This window comes from Callithrix jacchus, chromosome 6 (genome assembly GCF_049354715.1).
Source record: "Callithrix jacchus isolate 240 chromosome 6, calJac240_pri, whole genome shotgun sequence".
Classification (NCBI taxonomy): Eukaryota; Metazoa; Chordata; class Mammalia; order Primates; family Cebidae; genus Callithrix; species Callithrix jacchus.
In genome coordinates, this window is record NC_133507.1 from 127,096,860 (window position 1) to 127,115,112 (window position 18,253).

General features: G+C 45.7%; 1 protein-coding gene across 4 annotated transcripts in view; it reads left to right on the forward strand.

Moving 5' to 3' along the window:
* Nucleotides 1–18,253, forward strand: part of NRP2 (neuropilin 2) — a 116,503-nt gene that overhangs the window by 22,942 nt on the left and 75,308 nt on the right. For all 4 annotated transcript variants that reach the window (XM_054257817.2, XM_008999276.6, XM_054257818.2 and 1 more), the window contains 2 exons: nt 11,412–11,593; nt 17,652–17,882. In XM_054257817.2, the coding sequence (XP_054113792.1) occupies nt 11,412–11,593; nt 17,652–17,882 (413 nt within the window). The remainder of the gene's footprint in view (nt 1–11,411; nt 11,594–17,651; nt 17,883–18,253) is intronic.

Genomic DNA, 18,253 nt, shown 5'->3' on the forward strand with positions numbered 1-18,253 from the left:
TTTGCCTCTTCCTGCCATGCAGTCACCTCCGGATACCAGCGGGGCAGTCAAGGAGAGAGATCTCTTTCTGTGACTTTAAATCCAAGTTGGAGGCCTGACTCTCAGTTCCTCTCTCTCTCTCTGCCTTCCTGTCATCTGCCTCCTACTCCCTCAGTCCCCCCAACCCCGCTCACCATCCTCTTCAAATTCCCTGCCATCCTCACCACCACCTTCACTCTCCATCTGGAGTCCAAAGATGTGAGGGCCAGTAATAGAGTGTCAGCGGAAGTAATTGATTCCTCACACCGAGAGAATTCTCCTGCCTTTAGTGTCAATGGAGCTGAACCAGAGTCTTGGAGGGTGAGCGAGACATGTAAACAGTCCATGGCCGAGCTGTCAGGACGAAGTCAGACACACCGGAGATGAGCGAGGGGGGAAATGGTGGAACAAATAATTGTTTTATTGGAAAGGAAAGGAGTAAATAATATTTCAGCCCAGGAATTGGCAGTTTGAAAGAGATGGCTGAGAGCTAGGAGCAGGAGGATTCGTGATGCAGGTTTTAATGGAAGAGATTTTCTTTGTCTCAAGGTAGGAGGTTTCATCCCCACCGACCCCCCTCCCATTATCATCATTATTATCATTAAAATAATTACTGTAACAATTACAGTTGATGAGACCTCGGGTTTATAGAGCACCTTTCATCTAAAAGTTCAAAGTGATTTATCTGTATCATCTTTTAAGAGTGGTAGGAGGGTAGGAAAGTATAATTTTGGGGGTCATCTGCTGGAAAACTGACATCCAAGCACATACAGGATTTAGACTAAGCAGGGCAGGCTGCTGGGTAAGATGTTGGGGTACTGAGTTATCTTCTGGGGGCCTTCCCTGTTGTACTCTTCCCTGCCTGGGCCCTTATCCACATGCGGCTCTTAATGCTCATCCCTGGCACTGGTGCCTCCTCCCATGCTGCCAGGGCCCCCACTGGTGGCTACAATATTGTAACCAACCAGTCAGAAGCTCTGTGCACAAAACAAACAGCCTGCTTATGGCTGTGGGATGAATAAAGATCCTTCAAGGTCTGACTCACACAGCTCCCATCCTGCCCAGAGACTTCCTGTTATCTGGTTCCCTTGCTTGTAGAAGCTCATGTCCTTTCTAAACATCTTTCTCCACGATCTCAGGAGGCTCTAGCCGGGAGCACCCAACATTCCCATATGCTTCCTTCCTCCACCCCAACAAACCCCGACCTGTTCTCTCAGAATGGAAAGGGCTTTTCTGGGATGGGGAGAGGAGGCGAGTGCTTTAACATGCCTCTCGTGGCGCCGGCTGCCTTTGTAGCATGATGCTTCAGAATACAGCTGTCGAGAGCATAGTCACAAGCGGAAGCAGTTCCAGCTGACTGGCCTCTGAGTGCTAGATTCAGGATCTCCACCCCGGCATGGCAGCAGCCCCTTCCTGCTTGGACATTAGAGCAGGCCCGTCATTTCCACACCATGGTGCTCTTTGTACAGTAGTGACAAGTCTGCCCCTGGAGCCAGGAGAAGCTCCAAGCTCTGTAACCTGAAGCTCCAAGTAAATGAACTCTAAAAGGGGGGCCCATCACACCTGCCACCTACTCCCAAACTGGCCCCTACTTGGATTTCTGCATGGCACGTTTTTCAGATGAGTTTTGCATCTTCCAAGTTTTGTTAGGGAAGCTGGATGCCAGCAAAGGGGAAGAGAAAAATGATATGGAGCCTAAATCCCTGGAAAAACAAAAAAGGACTTTTCTCTTGCCATGATGGATTCCCTGGTGCCCGTACACTTCCGTTCCCAGCAGGCTGCTATTTTTCAGGCAGATGGGGAAGTTATGATTTGCTCTCACAATTGGATCCCCCAGGAGCCAAGATTCATGAACACCTATTTCAGAGAGAAATGTTCACCCTGCCAAGTGAAGGGGCACCGCCAGCACACTGGGGGCCCTGGATGCTGTGCTCCGATTCCCTTCAGTGGTCACACGTGCAGGCAGCCCCATCGGGCACAAAGGCATGATCCTTGTTCCCTTTTGTCAAATGAGGTAAACTGAGGCATGCAAGCGTGACTGACCCAGGCCAGCACAGGAAAATTTAGTGAGTCCTGACTCTGCTGGGATTCACCTTTACATCCAAGTCCCCACCTGCTAGTGCCACTGCTGCCACTGAGGAAAACAGAAATGGGCAAAAATGATACTCTGGTATCATTCCAGAATGCTAGCAAGGGGTCCTTTAAGCTGACTGCAGAGGGTGAGGATTTTATAGACACAGAGCAGACCAACGAAAGACCCAGCACTCACGCTGAAAGCAGCCTGCCCCAAAGCCTTCAACTTCGCATTGGCACTGGTTGCCTAGAAAACCATTCCCTACGTAAGCAAACGTGTTTCATCCAGGTGGCCTCCAGTGTGTGTGCTGTTGCAGAAGCAGAGCAGACCCGTGACCACACGCCCTCAGGAATGTGCCTTGCTGTCCAGCCAGGTCAGCAAGGGAAGCAGTGTTCACCCAATGGATCAGGGCAGAAGTGGAGGAGGCTTTGTTGTGTGCCCTTAATTCTCCGAAAGTTCACCTTGAGGGTGACTTATCAGACGCGCTGTCTGCAGCGGCCTCCTTCCTCACATCGGGAAGCATTCTTGGCAGCCCTCTCCACAAGGAACAAAGAGATTGGTGGGGCCCTCGCCATCCTCGCAGAGCCTCTGCGGAAAAATAGCCAGTCATTATAAATAGATGTTATTTGTCATTTCCATTCTCTTGCCTTCAAGGTTTTTTGGAATAATTCCTTCAGTTTGTTTTGCGTTATTCTCTCTACCTACTTCCTTTGGTGGGTGGTCAGACTTCCTCTCTTCTGAAGCACCCTGGTGACCCTGGATGTGAGGGGACTGTGGATAAAGAAGCTCAAAATATCAGAGATTTGTGGTGAGAAGAAATGAAGGAAGAAAATGCAACTGCAAACAGCTACTATTTAAAAGGCACTTGGTACTGATGCAGATACACAAACAAACACGGAGTGTGGAAACTGAGCCCTTGGAGTTAAAGAGCAAGTAACAATGACAGCAGCAATAACAACAAATGGCTACTCATTGAGCACGTGTTGCTTGCCAGGCACTGTGCTGACCCACCGATGTGCATTAACTCACCAGCCTCTTGGGAGGTTGAGTACCTTGCTATCCAAGACACAGCAGATGGAGGACGGGTGGTTTTCAACACAGCCTGGGCTCAGAAACACAAGTTTGAAATAAAATCTCCAAAACTCAAGTGTCTGAAGCACTGTTGATGGATTTTTTAGCAACTCAGCCCCAAGAAGGGGGGCATTGAGGCAAGAAGCGGGGCATTGAGGCTGCCTCTAACTGTGCTTTTCATTTTATCTTCCTCTGTCTGGCTCCCAAGGTATCATGTGTGTGTAACTCTTCTCTTCTCCACAACCACTATCCTGTTTTGTTGAACACTGGTAATAATAAAAATAGCCAGGGTCTCCAGGGCGCTTCCTAAGGCATCTGGCACTGTGCTGGGCCTGCATGTACCTTTGCAATCCCCAAAGGTGGAGACTGTTATTATGTCCATTTTGTAGATGATGAAACTGAAACCCAAAGAGGTTAAATACCTGGCCTACCATCACACCACAAGCAAGTGCCAGAAACTAGATGGGTCTGTCCACAAAGCCCTCGTGCTACCCTTCCCAGATTACACAGCACCCACTTAGACAGGCATGTTTCAGTTAACAGTCATTTAACATTTCTTCCGTCACAAATGCCTTCCCTAGAAAAACATGCCTACACACTAACACAGAATTTCAGCAAACAATGATAGAGCTTCCCCAGCCCACTTACACTTGTGTGTGGGCCCTAGTAGAAATCCATGCATTTAAGAATATGTGCTCTAGATGATAGTTTAAGAGCTTATAAATATACGGGATGCTGCTTCCACACTCCATGGGCCATATGTTCACATATGGATATGTATGTGCTCATAAAAATACTGCACTTACAAAAATTAACGTTATCCCATCGAACTCTTACAAGCTAGATTTCTGCTGGGTGAGTCTTAAAACCATGGATTCCAAATCCGCTCACTTTCCTTGTTGGTGATTTGTCTATTAATTTTAGTAAGTCCTTCAGCCTTGTTTAAACAGAAAAACTATATAGAAAGAGCAAGATTCAGTTAAGTCTCTTATGTACCTTACACACATTTTGTGGAAACCTGAGGCCATAAGGATTCTTTACACCTGGAATCTGCTGATGCTATTGAGCTATGACAATCTGATATTTTCCTTGCCCGCAAATCTTCATCCCACAAAGAGACAAAGGGAGGAAGGGCAGGTCTCTGTGCCCTGGAGTTTGACTGCTTGGGTTCAAAGCCTCCCTCTGACCTTTCCTCCTCATGTGACCTTGGGCAGGTCACTAAACCTCTCAGAGCCTCAATGGCTGCATCTGCAAACAGATGGTAATTGTAATGCAGCCTAGTTTGGATGAAATAAGAATTAAATAAAATAATATCTGAACCGAGGGCCTGGCCTATAGTCAATGCTCAATAAAATGTGATCAGTTTGCAGATATACCAGCTTCTTAGTAAATAGGTGGTACAGATGAAAGGCAGAAAGTCAAGGAAATGAGATTTACTTAAAGTAAGTGACTTCTCCATCAAGCCAGGGTGATTGTGCTGAGCCCAAGGAGCAGGTGGCCTGGCTTCAGGCCTGAACCAACCAGAGACCCCAGCACTGTGCAGACCTGCCTTGCAGCCTCTTAGGCATCAGGCAGTTTCTTTGTTGGGAAGCTGTTTTTGACAAGGCTGTTTTTTTCCTCCTAATTTCCTCGCAGGTTTTAATGTAAGGATTAATAAGACAGGGTTTGTAGATGTCTTTGAGCCTCCTGGAAGAAAGGCACTCCAGGAGGTGATACATTCTCTGGCCTGGATAATCTACTCATGAAATATGGAACTTTGAAAGTGTGAGAAAAATCTCAAATCACTTTGACAGCATTTTAATTATAGTTGATTTGTTTGCCGCTAATAGTGAAAATGCTGTCAGCATGATTTGAGATGTTTCTTCCACTCAAAATGTTATATTTCGTGTTTTTGAGTCACAAGGCAACATTTTGGTTTTCAGATACAACCAGAATAGCTCAGTAAATGTGTTGGGGCACAAAGGCAGAGAGTATAAAATGGATCAAACTCCACGGAAAGCATCATCATAGCATGCATTCTTCTTAACACGGAACACCAACCTCAAGTCTCTCATTCATTTACATTTATTTACTCAAATGAATGAGACCTCCTACTTGCTAGGCACCAAGCAAGCATCATAAATTCAGCAGTGAAGAGGCAAGGTCCTTGCCCTGATGATGCTTATTTCTCCTGCAGGAGACAGATCATAAACAAATAAGTATACTGAAAAGACCTTTCTAGGTTATGATCATAGCTATGAAGGAAGTAAGAGGATGGTGATGTAGAAAATAAGGCTATGCCTTGGGCTCAGTACAATCGCCCAGCCCTCATGGAGAAGGCAGCTCACTATCAGGTCAGATTTTTTTAAGTAAATTTCATTTCTTTGACTTTCTGCCTTTCATCTGTACCACCCATTTTCTAAGAAGCTGGTATATCTGCAAACTGGTCACATTTTATTGAGTATTTACTATAGGCCAGGCCCTCAGTTTGGGTATTATTTTATTTAATCCTTATTTCATCCAAACCAGACCCTGTTACAATTACCATCCATTTGCAGACGCAGACATTGAGGCTCTGAGAGGTTTAGTGACCTGCCCAAGGTCACATGAGGAGGAAAGGTGAGAGGCAGGCTTTGACACCAAGTAGTCAAACTCCAGGGCACAGAGACCTGCCCTCCCTCCCTTCGTCTCTTTATGGGATGAAGATCCGAGGGCAATAAAGATACCAGATTGTCATAGCACAGTAGCGTCAGTAGGTACCAGGTGTAAAGAATCCTTATAGCCTTTGTTAGATTTCCACAAAATGGGAATAAGGTATGTAAGAAACTTAACAGAATCTTGCTCTTTTGATATAGTTGATCTGTTTAAACAAGGTTGAACTGAAGGACTTGCCAGCAGGCTTCTCTGAGGAGGTAACATTTGCACTTAAGCCTGAAGGATGAGCAACACCCAGCCCTGGAAAACGCTAACGGAAGAGTATTGCCGGTCATGGTAATAATGTAATCCCAGACCTTTGTAATCTCATGCCTGTAATCCCAGCACTTTGCGGGGCCGAGGCGGGCGGATCACCTGAGGCTGGGGGTTCAAGACCAGCCTGACCAACATGGTGAAACACCGTCTCTACTAAAAATACAAAAATTAGCCAAGTGTGGTGGTGGGTGCCTGTAAGCCCAGCTACTTGGGAGGCTGAGGCCAGGAGTCTTTAACCTGGGAGGCAGAGGTTGCCGTGAGCCAGTATTGGGATCACATCACTGCATTCCAGTCTAGGGGACAGAGTGAGACTCTTCCTACAAAAAAAAAAAAAAAAACAGTATTGCAGGCAGAGGAAAGAACACTTGCAAAGGCCCTGGAGTTGGAAAAAGTGGAAAGAGCTCACCATATACATTGTATGATGTGAGTAGTGTGAAAGGAGGCCTTGCTTGGTTGGCAGAGGTTATGATATCAGAACTTGGGCACATAGACGTTCTGATACGTAAACCCAAGTCCCATAGAAGGGGTGTAGTATTCTTCCTCGGAGGACCTCATTACTCCAGCTTCAATACAGAAATCCCCTTGCAAGTGGTTCTGTGTGGCATCCCTAAAGTTGGATTCTGATAAGGGCCAGATATTTCCGTACCCTGAGAGAAGGACCTCAGCTTGGTGGATCTTCCAGCACAGGCTCCATCGACTAACCCAGCCTTTGGTTCCCTGCTGGGAAGTGTCAAGCGTGGAGACAGTTACGGAAACTAGGAAGCCCTTTTTCATGTTTGCCTAGTGATGAGGGGAAGAGATGAGACTGTTGCTTTTTCATATCTCTCCCGTGGACTCTTAAAATTAACTTCACTGTCAAAATTTCCCATGGCCCAAATGTAGGTTTGGGGAGAGAAACATAGGACTTTGAAGTTGAGAAAGAAAGTAGAGAAAGCATTCTCTATACAAATGCTCACCCTGCAGATGTCAGACTCTGTGAGGAGACAAGTAAAAAGGCACTGGGGGAACCATTTTAGAGAAAATAAAGAACTGAGAGTAGAGATGGCTCCTTCAGCTCAGGAAAAGAATAAATAAAACAATACAAGGTAGTGTTAAAGCTTTGAAAGGAATTTTTTCATTTAGGAGAGATTATGAATAATGAAATGCAAACACTCTAGTTAATATGTCTGTTCGCTGGTTTATGTTGCCTTCTGGAAAACGAGTGATACGTTCTAAGGGGAGCGGCTTTCCAAGTCATCCCACTTGACCCTCGTTAGGGTGAGCTCTGAGTCTGTACCCCAGATTCCTTTACCAAACACTGGTTATTAGACACTGGATGCAAAGCCGTACTTATTCCAAGGCCAGAAACTGCCTACGCCTCTGCCTAACTCTTCACAAATGAACCTGACAACACTGAAATTTCTAAGGAGATTTACTCCAGCTGCAGCAAATCCCTCATAATAAAAAATTTCCCCAAATGAGTCAGTCACACAGGAGGTAAATGAGACGTTCTGTATGAAGTCGGCATGCCATTTGGAGTGTGCCCTTTATAGAAAAGGCCCAGCCAGAAGACCATGTGGTTAAGTGGAGCTTGTCCACAGGGCAGAACCAGAACACTAGAGAGGGGAGGCTGTCAGCTGCAGAATTGTAACTCCGTGTCGCTTCCCCTCAAGCAAATCTTATAGGAAAATCTAGTTTTTCAAAGCAGTTCAAGTAAGGTTTGCTGATTATTTCCTTCACAAAAGGATTCACCAGAGGGGTCCGTTAACCAACAAGCTCAGAGAAAAACTTTATAGTATGACTGGATTCTATGAAACTTTTTCAAATTGCATCCCTTCTCTCTGTGTGTGTGTAGCTATGTAAGGAGGTGTTTGCTGCAGGCGGCATTACAAGAAGGGATTGGGGGTGGTCTATATCCGTTGAGTAAATTGAGGCAAGCTTGCAACAGTGGCATTTGTTGGGCAGCCCTGTTCATTGCTGATTCCGTTAATCCCCTAAATGACTCCACGGGTGATTAGGCAACCAGATAAACCCTCTCACTTCTGATGAACAAGACAGTGGGATGTCAGGGCCTCTCTTTGTCTTTCCTAGAGAAATTGGCAACACAAAGACTGGAACTATCTTGTGGTCCTTTTAAAAACAGTTTAAAAAATTATTTATTGAACGTGGGTCACATCCCTGGCACTGTTCTAGGTGTCCTGACCTACTATGTTTCATTTAGTCCTCACTCCAGTTCTGTGACATGGACAATGATGATGGTGATGATGATGAACTTACTTCTACATCTGCTAAATCATCAGGGCTGGATTCTTTTACAAAGAAGAAAGTAAAAATTACCAATTATCCCCCCACCCATGTCTCTCACCATTGTTAATATTTTAGTAGATAGTCTTTCAGATTTCCTCTGTATGTTTATGTAAGAAAATGTATGTATACCTTTTAAAACATACTTTTAAAAAATCTTCTTTTTAAAAAGTTAACAGTATAGCATGAACATTTTTCCATAAAAATAAAAAAATCTAGACCTGCAGACTATTGATTATAGCAACAGAGTATTCCATTTTATAAATATCCCAACTGGATTTACCCTCCCTCTAGGCTGGGCTTTGAAACTATTTATAAGCAAAATATCCTCCCACTTTTTATATTTTCTCAAAATATGTGCACAAAGATGCATATGCATCTTTGCACAATTGTCTGATTATTTTCTTAGCAAAAATTCCTAGCAGTAGGATTGCTGGATTAATGGCTATGTACATATTAACTTTTGTCACATTTCGCCAAAATGCCTTCCAAAACGTTTGAACAGATTTCCATTCCTGCTGATACTGCCCCTCTGCTCATTCGTTCCATCTCTTAGACAGGGTCGCTTCTCTCTGTGACTCAGCCTCCTCACTTTTGGAATGGGTGTGAGAATACAACACTGAGTGCCAGACTATGTACTAACACTTTATATAGATTAGATTTTGTTATTTGAGTCTCACCCCCAACCCTAGGAGAAGATTGGAATATCTCTACTTTATTCTTCCCGCCACCTCCATTTCTGAGGCTCAGAAAGGTTCAGTAACTTGCCTGAGGTCGCCCAGCTAAAAAGTGGCCAAGCTGGGGTATAAGCCCAGCTTTGCCTGCTTCTGGGACTGGGACTCTTGCACCCATGGCCCTGCATTTCTTAGTCCAGATGAGTTGTCTGATTAACGAACATGGGTGGCAGAGCCTCTCAACCTTTGTGCGCATTGCCAGGGCATCACCATTGCTCACAGGAATGTGTCTGTCCAGCAGAGCTTGCCTCAGTGTGAAAGTAACAAGGAAGGGTTTTAAAGAAGATTTGGGGAGTTTTCCCTGAAAACTAAGCATCTTTTCACTTTTGTTTTGGAAATGAGAAAGCACGTTTTCAAAGTCAGCACCATCTCCCACGCTGAAATCACAGACCTAAACAGATTCCCCAAAATGTTCACAGCCTTCTCAATCTGTGACCATCTCTCCATTTCTCCCTGGGGGGTGACACTGCCTTTTTGACTTCTCCAAATTCTAAGTAGCTTCAGTGGTTCTTTTTACAGTATGGGAGTCCAGCCCTGTGGGGTCTAAGAATGAATTAATCCTGGACCACTCCTTCTTATACTTCCTTTACAAGCCTATTATTTGAAAGTGGCTAAGTAACATAGCTCCTGGGGGCTGAAGCGAGGCCTCAGGCCTCCCCAGCTCACACCAGCCCCTCCTGCAGACAGCCGGCAACCCCAGATCCTTGTGTGTGACAGGAACCATTGGCAGGCACATCCCAGAGAAGGGTGCATTCCTAGCCCTCCCTTTACCCACAAGGAAGAGATTTCTTAAGTGTTGCTTTAACAGGTTGATGCAAAATATACAAACAGAAAAGGACGGAGAGGGAGATGGATGGTTTTCAGTAAATAATGGTGCCTCGGCCAGCAGTTGGAAGGGAGCTGGTGGGAGGAAGTTTCCCACCTAAGCAGTTGTGACAGGAGTATTAACTGGGATCCCAGAAAGCAAGCACAAACCCACCACAGTGAGGACTGCCAGAGCACATACCGGGGCTGGAAAATGTGTGTCTGTCAAGATAAAATGGTACGTTATGTTTGCACTGTCCCATGGACCAAGCTAAGGGTCTTTGAGGTGCTTTCTCCCCAGCCCTGGCCAGTTTGACTCTGCCTGAAATGAGCACAGGCTTCAGAAGGGCAGCCTGCCCTGTCTCACTGAGGCTAATGGTTGTGTGCACGTAGACACTGGGGCCCTCAAGACTGCCCCTGCTTTTAGAGAAAGGTTTTTATTGTCTTATCTAATATGAGGCTGATTCCTTTTAAGAAGACGTGTTGACTAGAGGCTGCTGATGTGAACCTCACACTTAGGGAGGTCGGCGCCCCACGGTGGGGAGTCTTTGTCACTAACAATTAAAGAAGGGATGGCCCAGGGGAAAACTGAAACGGGACTGGAGGGAGATGGGAAAATAAAATATCTCTGAAACATCCCTGGTGTACCTGGCACAGTGCCTAGCCCCTTACATATTTTTTTTTTAATTTTTTTTTTTTTTTTTTTTGCATTCCACCTCTTCCCCAACCTTGTGGAGTGGATTTTATTTTATTTTATTTTTGAGATGGAGTCTTGCTCTGTCACCCAGGCTGCAGTGCAGTGGCACTATCTCAGCTCACTGCAACCTCCACCTCCCAGGTTCAAGCAAATCTCCTACCTCAGCCTCCCTAGTAGCTTGAACTATAGGCTCACACCACCATACCCAGCTTATTTTTGTATTTTTAGTAGAGATGAGGTTTCACCATGTTGGCCAGGCTGGTCTCGAACTCCTGACCTCAGAAGGTCCACCCGCCTTGGCCTCCCAAAGTGCTGGGATTACAAGCATGAGCCACCTTGCCCAGCCTCCTGGAGTATTTTTATCCTCATCTTACAGATGAAGAAATTGATGCTTAAAGGGATTCAGCTACTTGCAATGTCACAGAGCTAAGAAGGTGAGACTAAGATTCTGAGAGATCATAATGGAAATAAAAATGGTGCTATTGAAGGAAGAAAAAAATGTGTTTTGTGATATTTGATAGAATGATGCTCCTGCTGTTACGTGGGCAAGAGATAAGGCCTTCCAGCCATGTGCTTATTCACTCTGTGGCTTTCACAAAGCACAACAACTTCCAGTATCTCTGTTTGCCAGTCTGTACAAGCAGACATAAGTGCCCTTTGCTTATCCATCTGAATCACCTGAATGTCTGTAAATGAATAGAGAGACAGAAGCGGGAGCAACACAGTGGTCCTTCTCATGTCCTTCGAGTGATCTCTTCTTGTCTGTGCCATCCCTACCCAGGTATGACTTTATCGAGATTCGGGATGGGGATAGTGAATCCGCAGACCTCCTGGGCAAGCACTGTGGGAACATCGCCCCACCCACCATCATCTCCTCAGGCTCCATGCTCTACATCAAGTTCACCTCTGACTACGCCCGGCAGGGGGCAGGCTTCTCTCTGCGCTATGAGATCTTCAAGACAGGTCAGTGTGGTCACACATAGGGGCCGGGAGATGGGCATCTTAGAGAAGAAGGAGGGACAGCACCCAGTGGGCTGAGGCAGTGGGTAGGGGTGACAGTGTCATCCAGCTTGAACATGGTGAGAGGTGCAAGGTGAACCCAGAGACACCCTGAGAAGAAGAGCCAGCTCAGGTTATCTACCAGCTTAAGTGGTCTGGCTGCAGAGTTGTGGGGGGAGGGGGGAGCAGAACAGCCATTGTCTGTGGTATTAGCACCAGACAAATGGAAAAACACCTCTCAAAAGCATCTGATTTTTGTGTGTTTTTTTTAAATCAAAATAATCTTCATGGGAAAAAGCAAAACTTTGATGACTTCCTCACCATTGCTTCATGGTCTAATGTTGCCTTTATTTGGAACTACATGGGGCTGAGGACAGAATCTTTTCGTTGTTTAGAGTCCCTAAATATCTTGCCATGATCTCCCAAATGGGGTCACACCATAGCTTTGAAATTAAAATAAGGCTCCTAGAAATTCCCCATGGCAGTCCATGTTACCACCTCTCCATTGAACCCCTACTCTCTAAATGCCAATGAACTTGACTCTCTGAAAAGCAATCAAAAAGATAGCAGAAAAAGAGGCAGAAGGCACTGCACTTGCTTTAAGTTGACTGATTTCCATCGGGTCCCCCTTAGGTTACTTTAGGGCCAGCACTCATTTCCAAAACTAAATACAGTAGACTTTTATTCACAAGACCCTACTTCATCAGCTACACTCAGGCTTTCCTGGTGGTATGTCCTCTTCTGTGACGCGTAGAGCTTGTTATTTTGAGGCTGAGGGAAGCACATCTTCCAGTCCTTCCCACCCGCCGCCCACTCCCCTCCTCAGAGGCTCCCCTTCCATCTATGCATATGTCTCCCTTCTCCCTTCAGCAGCCCAAGTTTTACAACTCGTGGATGGAGTCTGGTTCGAGGGGAGGCTGTCAGCCTTGTCATCAAGAGGCCCAAGACCGGCGCCTATTGAGTTCAGTGTGAGGGGAACTATTCATATATATTTTCGTTTTCACTAAACAGTTCTTGAAAGGAAGTGGTAGCTGCTGAAAGCACTTTTTATATCCACTCTGTCTAAATATTTGTCGGATCTGTCTGCCCGAGAACAAGAACGTGGAATCAAATGGAGGGGTGGGGCCAAAGGAACTGTGTTGGGCAAGAGTGGCAGCCCCAGCTGTTACAGGGCACGGGTCCCAAGAAGGTCTGTCTGCCTTGGGTTTTCATGCTCCTGACTACGATGAGGTCATAGGGGCTGACAATCTGTGTGTCCAGTGGCTCAAGCTGTTATGAGGCCCCTGAGTAGCTTGATCCATATTCCCCTGAGTCTTGTGTAAAATTCAGATCAATGCCACTAGCACCGGTGGATCATCCTCTGCTGCTGAGCAGTGGGGAGAATAAAAGAGAAAGAAAGAAAACAGGCTGCTTGCCATCTTCGGGTTGGAGAGGCAGGTGTGGCAAACCCTTAGCACATAACAGATATATAGGTGATGTTATTGGATGAGTATGTATGTAAATTGAAAGGAAAACCATGATATGAGGCAGAACAAATAAGTGCAAAGTCAAGGTGCAATTGGCATGTGGCGGTTATGAAAAGAGGGAGAGTTGAGTGGCTTAGCAATCAAGGGGCTCCAGAGAATCTGTTCAATGGCAAGGTCCCTAGTGCTAACGCTGCCACTCGGCTGCCCTGTGCTGACCATGAAAGGAAAACAGCTCCAGGCAGAATCTTCCAGGACACTGGCCAAGGGAAGTCAAAACAAGGGTGAGCAGAGCCGTGAAAGCCCAGCCTTGGTCTCACACCACCCAACTTAGTATTTCACAAGACATGATGCTACATTCTCCAGAATGCCACAGGAGAAGTCAATGTTCACTCTATCCATCATGCAAACTTGAAAGGAGGATATTAAAAGATGAAACACATAAGAGGGTGTCATAATTCAGTGTTGCTGTCTTGAGGACATGCTGAAGCAGGATCTGAAATGAAGCGGCAAATCTGTGAACCACCTGGAAACAATGGTGACAGCCAAGGGAGCTAGGTGGCTTCAGCTTGGAGAAATGGAGTAGCCTGCTCTAAGGATTGGGGTTGCCTAGTGAAGAGATTGTGAGACACGGCCTTGCCAACAACAGCCACTCTCCTGGCAATGTGAGAGAGCATATGAGAGCACAGCAGCCTTCTCAGGGCCACTCGAACCTGTCGTCAGACCCACCTGCTGCTGGAAGAGCAACTCTCTGCATGAAAGTCAGACTTATATATGCCAGATGTGGTGACTCACACCTGTAATCCCAGCACTGTGGGAGGCTGAGGCAGGTGGATCACCTGAGGTCAGGAGTTTGAGACCAGCCTGGCCAACATGGCAAAACCCCATCTCTACTAAAAATACAAAAATTAGCCGGGCATGGTGGGATGCACCTGTAATCCCAGCTACTTGGGAGGCTGAGGCAGGGGAATCACTTGAACCCAGGAGGCAGAGGTTGCAATGAACCAAGATCATGCCATCGTGCCCTAGCCTGGGCGACAAGAGTGAAACTCAGTTTAAAAAAAAAAAAAACAAGCCTTATAGAAAGCATAGAAAAAGCACAGAAATGTGCAAGGGTGCAAAATTCAAAACAGAGAAGTTTAGAAAAATGAGCATTCATGTAGGTGCCATGTCCTATACCCATATTTCCATTGTTGGAGTCAGGAGAGAAAATATACGAAGTTTACGTCATCTACAGAACATGAAAGAAATGGGTGGACATGCTGAAGAAATCCAAACAAACACAGCTATGTTTGCTAGTGGGATTCATACGGAGGAAGAAGCAGGGGAAACTGTAAACACAGATATGCTGCTAATAGCCATACAGAGGTCTCTAGAAACCTTCAGTGGCACAACACCCTGGTGAGACTCCACTGCAGGACTCACAGTGTGAGTGCAGACAAGGGCATGTGGCTGGTGTGGAAGGTTCATGTCTCCCCTAAGTGAAGTGGCTTATTAAAGATTCTATATGTTACCAGACTGTCTGCATTTAAAAGGGTAAGCCAGAACAACTCACAAACTTAAAAGATCCCAAATCAAGATATCCTGAGCAGAACAGAAAAAGGAAAAAAAATTTTTAACATAAAATGTCACATTGAAAACAAAATCAGTAGAAAATATGTGTGTGTTTGGGTTTTTTCCTGAAGCTCTTTTAACCATAAGTTCAAGATCAGGTTTTCTTTCCTGTTTGCCCATGACTCTTTAGAAACTGAAATTTCTGGGTCATTCACAGAGGTAGAGAAAACCCTGAGTGCCTACTGCCTCTACTTCCTGAATTTAGGAACTGAATTCACCTTCTGTGGTGAAGGCAAACTCAGCTCCGGGTAAATCCACTGTGTTTTGAATGTCTTGATACCTGCAGATTCTTCTACTTGCAGAGTTTTTATAAAATTCACAGCAGAAAAACAGAGTGGGCCTTTTTCGTAGCAGGGTCCTTTCGTATGAAATCATTCACTGCAACTCAAATCCCCCAGCTTCTGTGGACAATCTTAACACTGAGTGGGCTTGAGTATTTGTTGACTTGAGTTCTTCTTTTAACCTTTAAACCTTCTAACACATCTCAGAAAAGGATCTTGCATTAGGCACATGTCTGCAAGAGTCAGCTTCTGTCTCCTTTTCTAAGATCTCTTCTCTCTCAGTATTTGCTATCCAGCTGCTTTTGTAATGTTGATAATAGTGAGATGGTGCGATTAGAGATGAATGCATGATGTTAAGAGACAGGTTTGATTTTTCTGCATAAAAATAGATAAAACTGGACAAAAGTTTTCCCACCTCCTTCAAAATAAGCCAAAGGATATACCCATTTATAGCCATATATCAGAAATGCTTTTTTTTTTTTTGCTTTAAGTACCTAAGGTTGAAATTTTCTTTTCAGTCAGATGCAGGAGCTCAGGATCCTGGGAACTATGGATACTTTAGAGTTTCGCATTCTCCAAGCCTCTCTTAGACTCACTAGATGTCCATCGTGGAAGCACTCATGCCCCACCAATGACAGGGACCAACAAAAGATTCCACCAGAAAATTCCCTACTACCAGGGGATGGAGATTTCCCTTGCCTTCGAAGGGAATGGCAGTAGAGCAAGCTCTAAGACAGCATGTCAGGAGGCTCTTTCTAGCTCGCAAGCAAGAAGTGAATAGAGTTAATTTCCTCCCAACTATGTGTGAGGCTCAGCTGAGTGGCCCACACGAAGAATGCTGCATAGCAGCCATAAACTCTAACCTTTTCAAAATTCCTCTTGGCCCCCTGAAGACCTGCCAGCTGGCTTGGCTTTGCTGAATTGCCTCATCCCAGGCCATTCACAAGGCCCTCAGGAGTCTGAAGCCCAATCGTAAACAAAGCTGGGGGAGGCGGCCCCAGCTCATCCCTCCAGGACTAGCTGCCCATTGAAAACTCTGGGCCTGCCCTGCTGCTGCCATGCATATGAATGATGGGGTGCTGAGCCTCTGAGAGTGGCTGCTTAGAGCCTCCACAGAACTCATGCAAATGTTCGCCCTTACCCTCCTGTGTTCCTAGTTCCTAACCTGTCAAGGCACAGCACAAGGTGGAAAGTAGGAAGTGATGGATGGATAGGTAGGAGATACTGGAATTTTCTGTCTGGTGCTAAAGAAAGTTGCAAGTCCTCCATCCCCACTTATTTGCATGGCACTTCTTCCAAATCAGACATTTGCCTCTTTCAGAAAGCTGTCATCAATAAAGAGACTCAAAGAGAGGCCTCCTACAGGAGCTGTGGATAAAGACATTGCTGCAGGCCAAGATCAGTGATCAGTGTATTGACATCACCTAGTTATATTTCAGTGTGAGCCCCAGAGGACACTTCCTGCCAGTAAACACCTAGTTTATCAAGTATTTCTGGGTTGGTTTTTTTTTGTTATGCTTCGAGTGTCTATTATCCTCCTCAAACATCCTGCCTCCTTTTCTAATTTTAAAATCAGAACATAATGAGTGAAATCAATTCTAATTGTCCAGCCTTTTCATTCCTTGCGTGAATGTGTATGAGCTCGTGCTCCGTGGGTCCATGGGTCTGGGCTACAGTGCTCCTGGGAGCCATCTGTGGTGCTGCCCTGGCAAATGGTGGCTGGGTTAAAGCACAAGAGTCCTTTTAATATGACTCCACCTACAGGCATTAAGAGATAGGGTGGCTGTAATCCTCTTAGAAGCTCCTGTTCCTGCTCCTGCTGCCATCCAAGCTTGCACCAGGATGCAAATGTGTGCCGTATTTAATCAGGATGCTTCCATGCATCCCAAGAAAGCAGACACAGGAGCTCAGGGGAAAAACAAGGCTACCCACACCACAAAGGAGCCAGAAGCCTTCCAAATGTCAATGCACTGCTGCATTTTTCCAAACTTGTTGCTGGAGCGGCCTTTAACATCACCAACGGCCTGCTGTGATCCACCAGCTAAAAACAGCGATTGTTAATTGTCCGACCACTACAGAGCAGCTCGTTTTAATATAGTCATGACATGAATGAGACCCAAGCTCCCCTTTGCCCCTCCCCTGAGGCACCTTGGATCTTGGAAGGAGAAGGGGGCACTTGGTTGGCTGTGGGACAATAGGGGCTAGTGTTGAGGTCAGCAATAAATAAGGGGTAACATTGTTTTCCCTGCTGGCAATCAGCAAGCCTTCCTTAAGGATTGAAATAACTTACATTTCTGGAGCGAGCAGCTGAGTAATTGAGAAAGAAGACTCTGTTCCTGTTTTCAAGAGAATCCCCCCCTCCACTTCTCTCTCATTCACACACACACACACACACACACACACTTCTCTCTACCCCACCCCACTCCCCAATTCCTCAATTGCTGCTCTCACTCTAATATGTAGAGCAAGCCAGCTGTGCCTCCCTAATTTCTGAGGGCTTGAAACGTGCCTGTGAAGAGTATATTGCTTCAAGGACCACTCCAGTGGCAACAAAAAACCTCAAGAGTACGGGGATTTGGGCCCAAATATTTAAATAACCTATGTGACAGAGGCAGCTAGGAAAGACATCTTCTTCTTAGTGCTACAGTTCTCTTCCACATACAGGCTCTGAAGATTGCTCAAAAAACTTCACAAGCCCCAACGGGACCATCGAATCCCCTGGGTTTCCTGACAAGTATCCGCACAACGTGGACTGCACCTTTACCATCCTGGCCAAACCCAAGATGGAGATCATCCTGCAGTTCCTGCTCTTTGACCTGGAGCATGACCCTTTGCAGGTGGGAGAGGGGGACTGCAAGTACGACTGGCTGGACATCTGGGATGGCATTCCACATGGTGAGTGATGTCATGAGGCATTCCTCAGTAGCTTGGCCTTTGCCTGTTAATTGCTTTAGTGATGATAAAGAGGAAGAACAAAGACTTCAAAGCTCTTATGAGTTCTTACATGACCCATGATGACTTTCTCTTCTCCTTCACCAAGGATAGCTTGAGAGAAATTACATGAAGGCAGTCTACTTTCTTGGAAATATTTCTTTAGAAAAGGATAGGAGACTAAATAGCTACTTGGAAAGGATGAGAAAACTTATAGATAGTGTTCATTTCTACTCCAAGTTGTCAGGCCAGAAAGCTGCTCAGTGGCTAACCCTTATGACCAAGCAGAAGGACTCCAGAGCCAGACTGGTTGGGCTCTGCTGTTCACCAGCTGT